Below are 16820 nucleotides of genomic sequence, written 5' to 3'. Positions count from 1 at the left end.
CAACCAGCAGAGGTGTCTCTTTGAGATGCACCTCCATCACCTGCTCCGACATATACTTTTCCTGTGCTTTCACATTATTATTCTTGTTTTAAATGTCCCTTTTTCTTGTAATTTATTCAGTTCTGTGATCTCCCTGCAGTGACAGACAAATAATGACGAGTACAGCAGCTTATGTTACTGCTACACTCATTATCTGCTCTGAAGCAGAAACTGAGCTAAATGCTTAAAATATTCATGTTAAAGTCTTTAACTGTCAAAGCTGGTGATGAACGGTTCCCTGAGGGAAGAAAAAGCTCTTTCTGACCTGCTTCTGTGGGTCCTGTGTAGAGGAATGCATGAAGCGAAATCCCTGTTCAACACAGAATAGTTTCAGTGTCAGAGGGAATTCCAAACAGAGTGTGAGTTTGTTTGTATGTGTGTATACTGCATTTGTAAAAAAAACTCCACACTTAGAGTGTTGCCCTTCACAAAGCCTGCAGGTTTGTCTGCTCATATGTCTTATTAACTACACCAATTTGTGTGTCAACACTCACTCACATTATTGCAGATCTTCAGAATTAGCCTTTATACGAGCTTCAAAAAACTATTTGTTTTCTGTGTGCTTACATTAAAAACGACTGAAATTCCTATTGCAGTTACAAACATAACCTAGTATATAGAAACAAAACTAGATATTGCTGCACTTGAATCAAATAATGACACTTCAATCTAACAGATTATTGCAAAATAACAAGATTTTTGCAGGGAAATGAGGCTGTCTGAGATGAAGTCTTCTTTTAAGTCTCAGCTAAAAGCTTTTTCAGGAGGCATGTTCTTGAATTTACTTGGGTGCCAGGTTATTTCTGTTCTTTTATGTCTATTAGTATTACTATTACCTTTATTCTCTAGGCACTCTGATCATTTGTTTTCTGTTCTGAGGCACTTTCTACTTTGTGTTGAAATGTACAAAGTTATTATTATTACTATTATTATTAATAAATCCTAATGAACATTTTGGTAAATCAACACCTTTAAACTCAACAGTGGACTCACATAAAGGGAGACCCACAGCACTCACATAGGTTTTCAATGGAAATGTAGCTCTGAAGAGAAGCAATGTAAATCTCATCAATAAGAACCAGAAGGCCTTATTTTGTCCAGACGACCGAAATACCAGACAATACACCGCCTCAAAGGCCTTGCATACAGTTATTATTCTTGATAATGTGCAAAGCCTTGTCAAGTTGACACCCTAAAATACAGAGCACGCAGATCACTTTCAGATACTGCTTGTCTGACAGAGAGCAAGGGATTGAGGCACAGAGAAGAAGGGTGGTAAGGGTAGAAAGAAAGAATATAAGACAAAAAGTATGTAAAGAAAAATCTAGAGATTCGTATTTTGGTGTAAACAACAAAGAAATAAACAATAAAAGGCTTTGCAGTACATGAAGCTCTGGAAGGTGCAGACACATCGTCCACCAAAAGTATTTGGCCCCATCCAGATGATAAAAAGTTGCTAAATTACACATGATGAACTGCTCAGCACTTTGGACTTGTCATGTTTTCATACAGTTTCTCCCATGTCATAGCAACCAAACCACCTGCAGCCTACAAATACACCACTCTAACTTGCTCAAGATAATAAAAGCTGACCTTTCCTGAGGCAGCGTCGGTGGGAGTGAGACACAGGAATTCTCGCTATCTGACAAGACATGAATATAAACCAAACTTTGTGGTTGCCATAAACAACTAGAGGCGCAGCAAGAGGTATCGGTGAGGAGGGCAGAAACATTTCGCTCCAGGAGAGCAATGAGTGAGGTTAAATATTCGACGTGACCCTGGATGGTTGAGTGGCAGTGAGCGGTTTGGTGGCTGTTGTGGGGTCATCGGTGCAGGTAGAAGCAGGTTAGCTGAACCTCATGTGCCCTGAAGCTACGCATAATTACATTTTGAAAAGTGTGCACTTTAATCCCCAAGTACAGTCTTGAAACTGTAGCTCTGGTCTAAGTGTGTGTACTTAACTCCAGATTAATAAGTCTGGATTGCACACTCTGAGCTTTTGCTCAACAGCAGCGACTGGTTGACTTCCAAAAAGTTGAATCAGAAAACTAACCCCTAAATAGCTGGGTGCTAAATTTTACTTTTACTCCAACGAGTGTTGAAACTCAGAGCTTATGAGTGGCAACACATTCAGTGGCACAACTGGGGTCCAGCCATTTCCACACTAGCTTAAAGGCTTTCACCTGAGGCTTTTAAAACCTGACGGCTCACTGACCTGACCCAGACAGCTGACATGTCAAGGACACCCCCCTTCAAATCTTAAATAATACACATGAAATGGCTGTGAGAGCTAATCTTACAGCAGAGACACAGACATGTTCCTAATGCCTTTAACAGACCCAGTGAGAGAGAGAGAGAGAGAGAGAGAGAGAGAGAGAGAGAGAGAGAGAGAGAGAGAGAGAGAAAGAGCGACGCATATACGATGGATCACTGAATTCTTTAGACACCTAACAGAAACTGCTGAGTTGTTCCTCACCTTTTCTTGAGGCTTGAAGGCTTTTGATCGTTCTCAAAATAGAAAATCAAGGAAGCTAAAGAATGAGCTAATCTTGGTAAATGGATTAATGTTTTGCGAAGCTGAGAACAGTAGGCATAAAAATCCCCCTGTTGTGAAACACACATAAAAAGGTCTCCCCGAAGAGCTAATGTTACAACTTATTACTGTGTGTGTGTGTGTGCATGAGACATAAGTGTGCTGTGATCACAGAAGTAATCCTACGGCTAATCTGGCAAATCACAGCCCTGAGGCAGATCAAACCGATATCTGACACCATCTTGTCTGACTCTATACCCTCAAATTATCAGGGGTATTAGGAATATAGAAGACCATGGTTTGTGTGTGTGTGAGTCTGTGTAAGGTATATTTAAATAGCAAACTCCAGCAGCCGTCAGTTCAGGGGCGGTGGACTGGAAAAAAAAGGAGACAAGGTCTGAAGGTTTTTTTTGTTCATGTCTGGGTTCAGGGCAAAACTACACAACCAAGGCAGGTATATTGTTTCCTATATGTCTAATCTCAGCATCTGACACACACACACACACACACACACACACACACACACACACACACACACACACACACACACACACACACACACACACACACACACACACACACACACACACACACACGGAAAGGGGGGAGTTGGGGAGGTCTTGGAGCAAACCCAGGCCCTGTAATTCAAACCTGTCATTGCTGAACAAGAGCGACCTGTTTGGTAAATAAGAGAGCAGTTCAACATTAGAGACGCATACATCCCACGCCACATCTGCTCTCCATTCTCATGTGGAACAAGAGACGGAGGAGGGAGGGACAGACTGAGAGAGAGAGAGAGGGGGAAATTAAGAAAGAATGAGTGTTAATAGAGTAAGAGGAAAATCTGAGAAAGAAAAAAAAAACTGAGTAGTGGAGGGCCAGGAGAAGATGCCTGCAACACAATACTGTTTTGCCTCTCTCTGCCCACCCAGGGTTTAATGTGTGCACACCAGGTTTGGTGAACATACCCACTGTGGCTACACAAACCTCATCTTTCAGTGCCACCCACAATGCCCCTCTGTCTAATGAAATGGTTATGAGGGGAGATCCGACTTAATTTGACTCAGGAAAATTCCACGTCGGGTAAATGAGGAGAAATAAAGTCTCATCTCTCAGATTCCCCACAACGCGCCGCTACCGAAAAAAAAGGGGCTGACATGAGTAAATAATTACTGCTGCAAAGCTTTCACCTCCTGCACCCCTGCTCCGTGGAGATGGTAAATACAGGATTATGCAAATGGTTATGCAAGGCATTAAATGGTTCCAGTTTCAAATGCGGTGGAAGGCCTGTGGTTTTGGAGTAAAAGAGAAACTCACTAAATATGGATCAGTTGAGGAAAGAAAGAGGAGTTAGCCAACCAGTGAGTTCAATGCTAACATTCGCTTTCGACCGGAGAAGGGATGGTCGCCACATGTGTATACATGTGTGTGTGTGTGTGTGCTTTGCTTGCAGGTTTCACATAATTTGAAGAAAAACTTGGAAAACTCCTTTCTCATCTGGTGGATAAACTTTGCTTTGGCTGTTTGTATCCCGACAGCCGGGAGGTTTGAGCACACAAGCCGTAAAAAGTCCCCAAAAACGTCAGTATAACAACACCAGGGTCCTCATTGTCAACCACATAGGTCAGAACTTGAACTCCTACCTACTTCCAATCTCCACACACAGTTAGTGGACTATACATGATTCTAGAAGCCTGTGTCCAACATGGGAAATTCAGGACACAGGCTTCATTTGAATAACAGAAATAATCTGAATCAAAGACTAAACAAGGTGAAGAGGAAGAGCTCTACTGACCCTTTCAATGGTCTACAAACCATCAAAAAATCGTAATCTCTATCATAACTTGCTGGAGCCTAAAGTGACTTATTCAAATGTTTTTTTCATCATTGGCTTTTTTGCTTAAACATGAATTCTTAATTATTGAATCCCCCCCAAAAATCAAGAGATTAACACTTGATTAGTTGATTTAGAGCTTCAGCTTGAGATTCAAACAAAAAACAGCTTTTTGCAATTTGAAGCACAAAAATCAAACACACTTTAACTTAAAACAGAAAAAAACTTGCTCAGAGTAAGGTTACATGAAATGTATATAAGTTAAAACCATTAGGTCAAGACATTAAGCTGTATATGAGCATTAATATTCCAATAATCACTTGGTGTTATTCCTTTAACATGGCAGTGAAAACCATGTAATCCACTAGTGGTTAAATTATGCATCAGGCCTCTATCTGGGAAAAACTGTTGGTAAAATAACTCAAATAAAACCAAAATATTGTGTCCTGAGCTGTTACCACCTCCTCCAGAGTCTCAGGCCCAACATGATCCCTCAGGGGAGCAGGTTGTGGGAGAGACCCTGGTGCCCAAACTGGGGATGTGTTTGCGCTTAATACACAATCATCCACACATACACAGACACACACATCACAAAGACTCTTCCTTCCCCTTCCCCGTACCTGATTCCAGTTGCATGTGAATGACTCTGGATGTGCTCCTGCCATCGCTGCTGATGGTGGTGATGAAGACAGAGAGGGGAGGATGAGTGAGGAGGATGGGAGTGGGGGTGGGAGTATGTGCAGGCAGAGGCGCAGCACGGGCAGGATGAAGTGGTCCCGGGTTGGGGTACCGAGCCGGGGACGGTGCCTGTGCTTGGATTCTGAAAGAGCGGGCAGTCTTGCTGTCCGCAGGGGCAGCAGAAGGCGGAGTGGAAGTGACAGTGCTGGCAGCAGAGTGGTGGGGGCTGGAGAGGAGGAGAGGAGGAGGACGAGGAATGGCTGGAGGGAAGGTGGCGGCCGGCCAGCTTCTGGGAGTCTGTGGCGGCGGCGGAGGAGGAGGAGGAGGAGGAAGAGGAGGCAGTGGAGGAGGGTGGAAGGTTCTTCAGGGAGCCGTTCTGTTTGACCGTCCCGCCGTTTTGGCTCAGCCTATTTGCTCTCTGGACAACTACTGATCTCTGCTGCTTCTGCTGCACTTTAGATGCTATGTCCTTTACTGTAACGTCTTCATCTCCATCTGCGGAGAGACAGTCACTACTACAGGCAGCTGTGAGAGGGTCCTGGCTGTTGCTGACAAGTGTACTGGTGTTTGAAGGGGCATTGCCATTGGAGCTGAGAGGATGGTGCCCTCCATTGCTGAAGGCCAGAGGGTCTCCGCTCGCATCACTCAGGGCCATGGTCCTCTCCCAGCGGGCCTGGCAGGGACACTGTCACTCCTCTGGGAGGGAAGAAGAAAAGTGAAGAGAAATACCATTAGGCAAAGCTTATGTTGCTATGACCCCTCATTTCCAGTCTTAATGCCATGTTAAACTAAAGAAAGTGGCTACTGGTGGTAGCTTCATCTTAGCAGACAAGTTTGTATGAATCTTCTCACGAAGAAAGTGAAAACTTAAAGGATTAGTGCATTACTTTAAACACAGTATTACAATATTTTAATTAAATTCTGAATGTTAAATATATCTTTTGGATACATTCTTTTCAGATCAATATCTATTAAATGAAAAGAACAGCTTATTCACACACATATCCTCGATACTGATACAATACACAAACATAAAATTCATAAAGGAGGATCTGAAGAGATGTTCCTCACAATCCCCAAAAAGATAAGAAGAAAGTATTATGTATGAGAAGAGGACAGATGACTGGACTGAAACACCAAGGTGAAGTGTAGGTAAAATGCTGTGTTCATGTGGGATCTGTTCATCTGGTAATTCACTATAATAAATAACAAAACTTCAATGTAAAACAACATTCTCTTTTTTTTCTCTAAAACTCAAAACCACCAGTCCTCAGAATGAGGAGCAACAGGTGAGGGAGGAGGACAGAGACGGCCTTGAGATAAAATTAATCTTTATTACAGCATTAATATGTAGTTGGCATAAATAACTGGGAAACACACTAATTAAGTTATAGACGTAAACACATCTATAACACGCAGGCCGAGTTAGTAGCTTTATTTAATTTTAGGCAATAAAAAAAGTTGTATCGTACCGCGTTCCCTGATTTTACCCAATAACCTAGTTTTATTATTGTGATAGGTGGTCATGCCTGAACTTCTGTCACACGTTTAGTGTTTTTAGCTTTTTTAATTCCTGTGTTTTTATTTGTTTGTTATTTTTAACTGTTTATAGTTTTTTTTCTGTGAAGCACTCTGTGACTTTGTTTTGAGAAGTACTTTATAAGTAAAGATATTAATATGATTATATATCTACAAATAGGAGGTCTGCTTAATTAATACAGTTTAAATGAAAACCAATGGTGATAGGGCCATCAGCAAAAATGGTACGGTCGTCTTGCAAGAAGAAGAAGAAGAAGAAAAAGTTCAGTAAAGTTAGATATGTTTCTGTGGAGGTCTCTCGACAGAGCTACTCCAGGTGAACCAGGGAGAGTTGTTGGGAGACCCCGGTGGCATCTTGAATTGCCACAGTTTCATTTAAGAAACTTATCTGATTTCAGATCACTATTATTTACGCAGCATGAAAAGGGCCCAGCATGAACAGGCAGTGTTCATATACTGCAGGTAAACAAAGCATGAATCAGTCCTGCCCTGGAAATGGTTCCAGGGTGAGAAAAGGTTCATGTTATGCTACAGTTTCAGCCCTGATGCTTTTGTCTGAACTACAAAATGCTCACAGGAGACGGTGATGTCAAAATGAGATTCTGTGGGCTAGTCTAGTGAAGCTTGGGAGAAAGAGAGGAGAGAGAAAAAAAAACAGCTTTGTGCTGTGATGTGCTTGATGCATATCAAAAGCAGCTGAGTTGTGTTTCACAGGTAATGTGGGGTCGAGGTGAGGTGGGCTAGAGCAGAGCCCATGACCTACAGATGCACAGGGTGGAACACACGAGCGAGGACACGCACTGCATAGAGGCCCTGCAGAAGTCTGTAGATCCACATTAAACATCCAAGAAAAAAACAAGTCAATAGAGAACTAGGCCATTAACCAGAAAACAGATCACTTAATTCTTGGTTACCTCTTAGACTGAGCCCCGAAGACACAGACATTTCAGGAACTACGAACCCAAGAACCGAACCCTAAAAAAAGTCTGTCAACTGATTTACCAGTGCCACTTTCTAACCACTGACCAGAGCAAACCTAATTATTACACCAACAAAAGAAGAAACTCTGGAACACTGGACGAAACCAAGTCACAACTGTAACGTAACTTCCATCTGGACTCAAACCATGAATAAAAACTGTGAGCGATTCAAAGTGGATACAGTCTAACCACAAAGAAAGGTCAACACAACAAGTCAACTTGAGCTTGTCAAATGTGGATTCAAATCTCCTATATGACACTAAACTATATATGTTTCAGTGTTAAACTTATGGTTGGATAAATGAAACATTTAATACCTCACACTGTGCTCTGGGAACATGCGTTTTTGTCACCACTTGTGAAAATAACTCGCTATTTGACAAAAATAATTAGTAGAGTAAAAACTCATGAAAATAATCAGCTGTTAAGCCTCTAAAATATGTAAGCTCAAGATGGAGTAGGCTGGGTGAACATTTTGAGAAATGCGTGATCGGATAACCACGGTGGAAAAGTGGTTAAGATGTAAACAGCACACAAATGCAACATCCTTGACCAGATTCCAGCGAGGGCCTTTTGTTCAAACTCTCCACTCTTGCTTTGTGTTATCAATATAATCTAAAATCATCTTTAATGATGAAAATGTCTGGAGAAATTGTCAGTTAATGTTATGGATGTCTATTGTCTAATAACACATCACCTGATCTGGGCATGACAGTTAATTTCTCTGTGTTTAAGGCCACAGACAGACAGTAACTGTAGGGCTGCTAATCATGACTGTTTTCATTATCACTAAATATGTTCCTTATTGTTATTAGAGAGCATATGAATTACTGTAAAATAAATATTTATAAGTTATAAAATTGCCAGGGGAAATCTTCAAATGCCTTGTTCAGTCTGACCAGCAGTTCTAAACCCAAAGATTTTTTAAATATAAAATGATGTAAAACTGAGGAAAACGGCAAAGGATTACACTGGAAGGTAGATTAGGCAAATTCAATTTTTGGTGAATTAAAGAACAAAAAAAGTAATGTAAATTGTGATTTAAAAACAAATTAAATGTACTTACTTACACATTTGAACAATGGTTTCGACTTTACAGCTCTAACCACTGTACAGTTACTAAAGAAAATGTCAAGATGTTTGAAGTGAGCCCAGAATCACATCTGCGACTGCTACTATTTGACATTACTATTCCACATAGAACTTAAAAAGATCATATATTTGAGTTTGCCTCTAGGTTTATTGTGAATTACTCACTTCTGATGCGTGAAGACAGAGCCGGGACTCCACTATCTGTGATGCCATCAAGAGATAAGACCCTGAACTGGAGGCTGATGACGTGGATAATGTTTCAGATGCTGCAGACCTAAACGGATTACTGTGGTCCATTGCCCCCATATCCTGTAAAGACTGGTTTCTTTGTACCGTCACAATATCCACTCAGTCACCGTCACTGAAGCCACTTCAGAATGAATTAGAGATCATGTATCTTATTTGTTCATCTGCAACAACATGTAAACTAAACAATATTTTGGCCACCCCTACAAACGTGAATGTGCATGATTGAGAGAAAGTTGGTGTAGGACTTTTCCCATTGGCTGTTGCTCTTTCAAAAGATTTGGCACAAACGATTATTTCTGCATCATCATGGTGTGTGACTCCTCACTGTTAGCAGCTCCAATACTCTCAGATCAAATGTCAGGTGTTATGCAGAGTTCTGCATCCCAGTTGTGGGAACGCACACAGCTAAAGCAGCAACTACCGTTGTTGTGCCAAATTAACACCAGCTGACAACACTGTCAGCAACCCAGCAGGAGAGATACGCAATGTATATAACTTTATGTGTATATGGGGAAAACATGGAATGAACATACACGGTCCAGCCAGATTCATGGTTTTGACCTTGTCTTGTTGAAGAATTTGGATTCTTACATTCCCCCAGGAGGAGCTAGGAAGCTTTGCTGGAGGGAAGGACATCTGGAATACCTTGGTTAGACTACTGACTCCTGACCTGACCTCAGATAAACTAAGGAAAATAGATGGATTAAATTCTTTTATTTTGATTGAAGTAGCTTTGATTCTAAAGTAACATAAGCACCTTGAGTTTAACCTTCGCTACTCTTCCAAGAAACCTATGCACACACACAAACACAGGTTTTCATTTCACCTATACGTCGTGACCCCTGAAAAATATTTTGCCGCAAGATGGATGTGCTTGCATTTGAGCACCAAGCGATACATCACACTGGCCTGTTTTTCCCATCCGACCTCAAGCGAAAGACATGCTGCGTATGTGACCAATGCGCTCTGTGACACCTCCACATGAGTGAGCGGTGAAACATGAGCATGACAGCCCCGTCGGGTCAGGGGTGCCTGGGGGGTGAGGGGCTGAGAAAAGGGGATGAGAGGAAGAATAACTCCGGAGCTCCGAGTGCTCAGAATAGCGGAGTGCTGAGGGAAGTCCAGATGAAGTCATTAGTGCGGCTCCCACAGCTGTCAAGAGCCTGTAATGACTGAAGGAGGCTGGAAGGAACCAGGAAGGCTTCATGGAGATTAAGTACAAAAACAATGGGAGAAGAATAAGGTTTGTATCATAAATGGGCAACCAAGTGTTGCTGATGTCTGGATGGTAAAGGAATTCAGCCTCAACACTGTGTGTGTGCGTACACCGATGCAGAGCGCTGACAGGCAGGTGAGACATCTAGGATGGTCTGTGTAGACACAGGCAGACTCTTGTGTCTCTCTTCAAAATAAAAGCTGACACCACAGACGACTGGAACCGAGGCTCAAAGACGGCACCGTCCACAGCTCCATCTATTTATGCAGGATGCAAATGTAGCTTGATTACAGAGCCAGAATAACTGACTTAAAGTACATTCGCTGTTCAGCGAGTGTAGCCTGGTAGTAATTAATGGCAACAAAAGAGAAAGGTAAAGCTGGCTAGCAAGGGAGGGATATTAAGTGGAAGCAAGATTTCCTCCCTTGAATTTCTTTACCTCACTGTCGCATTTGTCGTCCCACATCATCACTCTCAGTTAATCCGACAGTTCAAACTCTGTCTTGACCTCCAAATGTGCAAGCGTGTCTTATTTTCAGAACGAAACCTGCAGCTTTAAAAATTATTATTTGTTCCGGTAAAGGGATGAGGCTGCATTTAGTCCTAAAAAAACCCCCTGCACATGTGCCTTATTACAAACAATTTATAAAAAGGTCCATTAAACTTCTAAATCACCCAAAAAAGTGGACTAAAAACCCATTTTTGTAATGATTCCAGGTTTGGTTGAGTGCAGGTGATGACGAAGCGCTTCTTCTACCGTCTTTCATGTGAACTTTATGATTATGGGGTGTGAGAGAGATGGAGAGACCTCAGGCGACAGGCAGCTATACGCAACATAAGACGAGGCATCCTGCATCCCTTTAATTAAAACTAATAGGTGGCAATTACCAGGAATCAGTCAAGAGACGGTTAATAACCACACGCTGCTTCTAATAATAATAATAACAACATACACAACAGCAGGCAGTCGTCCCTGCGAGGTACGCGCACGCTTGACGTGTCTTTAGGACATGTATTCTTTGGACAACTTTCTGGCTGTCAGGAGAGATATTGTGCAGATTTGACCCCCCGAGGGCGCTTCTTTTTCACAGCTGGCATGTTATACATACCAATTTGATGGTGCTGGCTCAAAGCTACAGCGCCGAGTCTCCGAGTAAATGAGGGGAACGCACTGAGTCAACCTGCCGTTCGTATCATCATCAACCCAAAGATGTCAAATACAATGATATTTGGATCATAAAAGTAAGAATTAGAGGGATTTATTTCTTCCTTATAACTATGTTAAAACACCTTGCATGCACATGGGATGCTGCAAATGTACCTAAAACACTTTAAAAGTTTATGATCAAGGTTTTTTCCTTGTGAGGCCCAATGAGGGGAATTCGGATTTGTGAATATGGGCTCTTAAAATAAAATTGTATTGATTGATTTAAGACTGTTACTACAAAAGATAGTAGAAGTAGACATAGTAATAATAGTAGAAGAAACATGTCCAAGCAAATGAAAAACAAATACCTTCCCTGCCTAATATTTACATTAGCGTCATTCAGACTAAAGAAGTCACGAAAACGTAAAAACGGCATCAGATTCTGGAATAAAGTGGTAAACTCTCTTAACTTAAGTTTGGCTGATTTTTAAGAACGGACATGATTCTCGATGAGTACGACATAATAGTAACCATGTAATAAATGGTCTGTATTTATATACCACTTTTCTAGTCTTGATGACCACTACAATTTTGCCAATTACCCATTCACACACATACAGTGCATCGATGTGCAGCACTTTATCACCCACACACTGCTGGCACAGGGGGATTCAGTATCTTGCCCAAGGACACTTCGGCAGGCAGAATGAAGAAGACTGGGATTGAGACTGGGATGGGATCACAGACCTTCAGGTTTGTGGACGACCCGCTCTACCCCCTACGCCCTCATACTGAACTAAGTTTGGGTTGGGTTAGTCAATGGATCAAGGTAAATTGGTAAAGATGAGCACAAAGAAGTTCCTAACAGCTGTTCTTTTGAATAAAAATGTATGTTTTTCAAAGAGTAAGTTCTTATACAGTCTCCTGATGAGTCCCTTCAGATGATAAATATATTTGTATTCATTTACTCTGTGGTCCTGCAACTTTTTTAGTGTAATAACATCAGCTCTATTAGAGATTAACATATTCTAGCTTCACATCCGAACTCAACAAGAGGAGACGCATGGAGCCGGAGCGCACACAACTCCCGATCCTTCCTGTCCCCGCAACTTCCCAACACACGAACCCGCACCGTGATCCTCACTCACCCACTCCCACGCCTTTTAAAACAGCCCGGAGAACATGGACGCGTAGATGAGCAGCCGGGATTCACACCGTATCCTACCGTGTTTTCTGCTTCTCCTGCGCGATCTGCAGCACGCGGCGCTTCGTATCCACCAAGAGGAAAAAAAACTCACTGACTGACTGACACACACACACACACGGACAGGACTCCTCCACTTTGGGTTAAAATATCCGCGAGGCTCTTAAACAAACAGCGCAGCCCGGGGAGAAGGCAGCGACACGTCTCTGAGAGAGAGAGAGAGAGCTGCTTCTCATGGAGTGTGTCCTGCCAGGATGACAAACACACACACACACACACACACAAACACACACACACAGACCGCGGCTCTCTCCGGAGGGACGGAGGAGGCGGTGGGCTGGGACTGCACCGAGGAGCAGCACTGATAGGACGGTCACACGGTGAGCTTTAACCCGCTCGCTGCCAAAGCTTATAAAAAACTTCCATGAAAAAAAAAACCCAAAACCATCTACAACAAGCCTCAAGAAAACACCAGAGTGTTAACAACTATAGAAGAATATATAAAGATAAATACAAGCACAAAGGTTCACTATTAATATACACTGTTAATATCTGATATCAGGAGTGTGGAAATGAAGCTATTCACATTTCCAAAATATCAGATTTACAGATGTGGACAGTCCCACATGTGCATAAGTGAATGAACAGGTGAAGAGGTTTCCATTTAGTTTCAACTATATGGTTTCAACACACCGTTCGTGCTGCACGAATACGTAATAAAACCTGGCAACAAGTTTGGACAGTTTTCTTTATTGTTTAGGCTACTGTTTAGATGCCTGAAATAAGGTCTGTGTTTATTTTCCCACTTTACAAGATGAAATACATCAGTAACAATGCCACTATGACTGTGTTATGCTTTTACGTGTCTTAAATAAGAAGCTGGACAACATAGGGCTAAAAGAGTCTTAGGGTTGGGTATCAGTTTTTTTTTGCCTGAACCGTTCCCCTGAACGATGCCACCCTTTGTCTTTAATAAAAGTTGTAATTTAACAAATTTACTGTTAACAGCTATCAAATAGTTATAGAGTGAGCAGCGTGATCAGTTAGTTAGTTGTTGTAATTAGATAATAAATTAAAGCTAATCCAGCTAATCCAACAGTTTCAGCGTTTAATACAGGATTCACGCAAGCAGTCAAATAAGGAGCATCCCTTTACTTTCAAGTGTGTCCTGCGCGTCGCCAATTAAGTTTGTCGCATTCCTCGCTTTACACGGAATTGCTTTGAAACATTTCTTGAATGTCCTGGGTGTCAGGATCCTTTTGTGTGAAATGCATCCAGTCTTTTGACTATTTGAGCTACTAGCTAACTGTAGAATAATGGTTCTTGCTGCCAGAGCCATGTAGAGAGCGTGTTGCCACCAGAGTTAAGTGTAATGTTAACTGGGCACGTGCAGTGATATTTATGTTGACTGAAAGCAGGGGAAACTATTCAGAACTCAGAACAGAGCTCAGGCACTGAAATCTGTGTTATGATTCAGTCCGATAGGTATCGGGCCATGTAGCATCCCAACACTACTGTCTTCTTGTTATTGTCACATTTTATTCTACAGCATGAAAAACATTGGTAACAACCCCACCTGTGGCTTTCTTATGTTTTTATGTGTCTTAAAAAAGCAGTTCGACAACGAGTGGCTATACATTCAAACTAATATATTCACTAGTCCACCTTTACAGCCTTGTTGTGTTTATACTCCCGCTCTTAAAAACTAATTTACTAAAAAGGGAAAGGCTATGCACAATATGCAAGCATTCGATATCAAATTATAAGTTGGAAGTGGTGACGTTGAGGTCATGTGACTGTGATATAGTTTGTTTGTAGCATTGGCAATGTAATTCTGGTGATTGTTTAGGCTTCAAAAACCATGTGCGAAGATTAGCTTCTTGAACCAAACATGGAAGTAATTATCGTGATATTTATTTCCTGCAATTATCCTAAAGCCTTGAAAAACACTTCCATTGGCTTTTTGTCCAGGAAACTATAGGGAGGTGCTAATTCCCAGGTAGCCATAAAGAAATCATCATCCACACAGCAAACTCTATTCCTCCAAATGTCACATTTTAAGTTCATTAAACTTACTAATATTGCAGATGGCTATGGTCTAAACAAAATGTACAGGCTGGTCAATACAGCAAATTTAAATCTGTATCTTACCTGGATAATTTAGGGTATTCTTACTCAGGTTCAACATCTTGACTTGAAAAAGCAGTGTCCTAAATGAAACCCCCTAAACCTTGTAGTTTGCTAATTACAGTCCCCAGTATAGGAGACAAAATCAGACCCAAGATAATTTTATTTACGAGACAAACACTACAGTAGATCAAACAGGAGTGTCAGATAGCATTCATTCTATTGAGTAGATGTTAACAAAATGACCACAGTAGGCTTCCAACAACCCTACTTAAAGACACAGTAAACATCCTTTAATTATCTGACATTCGACCACATAATTCCTTAATATGGCTGCACCCGTTCTTCACACACACAGTTTACTTAAATTATAGATTACTGTTCAGATGTGTTGGCTCCTCTTCTAGGTTTAGTTTAATAACTACTTGAACATGCTCCCTTTCGTCTCTCCATCCCCACCCAAGGCAACAAAAGCTCTGGATAACTGTGTTCATTCAAACCTCAGAGAGGGTGGAACTGTCCAAGTCAATAAATCCTGAATTTAATACGTTTTCATTTAACTATCTTCATTATCCAGGTTCAAGCCACAATTCATACTCAGAGTTGTGATAGTTCATGAACAATAATGTAGTTTTTAAAAGAGTTTCAGGAAGTTCAACCCTTCTTCAGAACATATGAGTATAGACACCAGTTTACCGCAAAGAAAATATTTCAAGTGATGAATGAGGTCAGATAGGTGTGTGTTCATTTTATGTCCTGTTGCTGCTGTTGTCTATTATGTCAAACCATATAGGGCAAAATTACTTATGACTTTGATTTAAGAGATTATGAACAGGAAATAACTATGAAGATAAAAATGCAGTCTACATAAGGTCTGCAAAGTTGGAAAATTCACACACACAAATTGTGATCTCAGGCAGGAAACAAAGCAGGAACCAAATGGAAAACAATCATTTTGATCTGGCAGTTCCATCAGTGGCCCCTGATTTGCTTTAAGAAGTGCCTCATATTTACAGACTAGAGACTCTTCTGGAAATTTTTTTTGCTCACAAACAACTGATTCCTCTCAGCAGGGGAGGAGGTTCACCACAGGGAATGCTGGGAAGGCAGAGGGCCATACCTGGCTTTAATTTCAGCTGTCCACCAGGATTAGGACATGGTTCATATAGCCAGCTGTAATCATCTGCAGTGGTGAGGTACTTGCAGATGGCCCTAAGGCGCAGTCAAAGCCTAAGCCATTTAGTGCTTTGTAGTTTTCTCTAATGATAATAACCCCGTACTGATAAGTTGTGTCGAGCTTGTTGTGGTGTACTGCGATTCTCTTTTATCTGACAAGAAATAACATTTAGATTTTGTGCATATAGATACCAAGAAATATTTTTGTGTAGTTTTTCATCACTTGATGTTGAAACACATATTTTAGATCAGAGGTAACCAGCAGGTTGATCGCGAGCGACTGTTAGATCTAGAAAGCCTTCACTGTCGATCCCCTCATCCCTCAGGACACACTGGCTGTGGTTGCGCTGTGGATCTGCTAAATGTCGCGGTTGTGTGTTGTCCACACTGGCAGCCTGTCTGCTGCTGGTAAAAATTCTGTATTTACCTTGAATAAAAGTCGGGTTCTTTACTCAACGAAATGCCAGGACACTACGTTATGAAGCTGTATATCTTCCGGTCTTGCGATAACAATCAAAGCCTTGTTTAAAAAAATGTAGAGTCAACAGAAACGCTTGAGTGCTTTTACTTTGAAACGGGTACATTGCAAATATGTATGTTTGTGACATATTCAAAAGATAGACAGCCCTGCGGTTCACAGCAGAATAGACAGTGAAAATGATCTTTCACCGGAGTTTTAATGTTTATCTGTCGAATATGTCACTTCCTGTACCCGTTTCAAAATAAAAGCACTCGTTTCTGTTGACTCAATCCATGGATGTGTTGCGAAATATTTGCAGAAGCGGAAGATACAAGGCTTCATAGTTTATAGTATTTATTTGAGTACACAGGACTACTTTTATACAAGAAAAATACAGTACTTAGCTCCGTTGCAGAACTTATTGTTGAACTGAGAAGCTACAGTAAATATTGAACAGATGCTGTAAAGATGAATAGTTTGTATTGAACAGATATTAATGCGAATATTATGCATTGAATAGATAAAGTTGCATGACTGTCTTTCTTT

General features: G+C 41.3%; 1 protein-coding gene across 2 annotated transcripts in view; it reads right to left on the bottom strand.

Annotated features, from left to right (window-relative positions):
- The window catches only part of disp1 (dispatched homolog 1 (Drosophila)), a 90083-nt gene that overhangs the window by 22100 nt on the left and 51163 nt on the right, over nucleotides 1-16820 (bottom strand). Inside the window, exons 1-2 of one of the 2 annotated variants that reach the window (XM_034580033.1) lie at nucleotides 12533-12824; nucleotides 5027-5780 (exon numbers count right to left, since the gene is read on the bottom strand). In XM_034580033.1, coding sequence (XP_034435924.1) covers nucleotides 5027-5739 — 713 coding nt within the window. In that variant the 5' untranslated portion in view covers nucleotides 5740-5780; nucleotides 12533-12824. Of the gene's footprint in view, nucleotides 1-5026; nucleotides 5781-12532; nucleotides 12825-16820 lie in introns of those variants that run through there. The other variant, XM_034580032.1, reaches the window with a different exon arrangement.

This window comes from Hippoglossus hippoglossus, chromosome 24 (assembly GCF_009819705.1).
Source record: "Hippoglossus hippoglossus isolate fHipHip1 chromosome 24, fHipHip1.pri, whole genome shotgun sequence".
Taxonomy (NCBI): Eukaryota; Metazoa; Chordata; class Actinopteri; order Pleuronectiformes; family Pleuronectidae; genus Hippoglossus; species Hippoglossus hippoglossus.
This window is presented reverse-complemented; position numbering and strand designations above follow the sequence as displayed.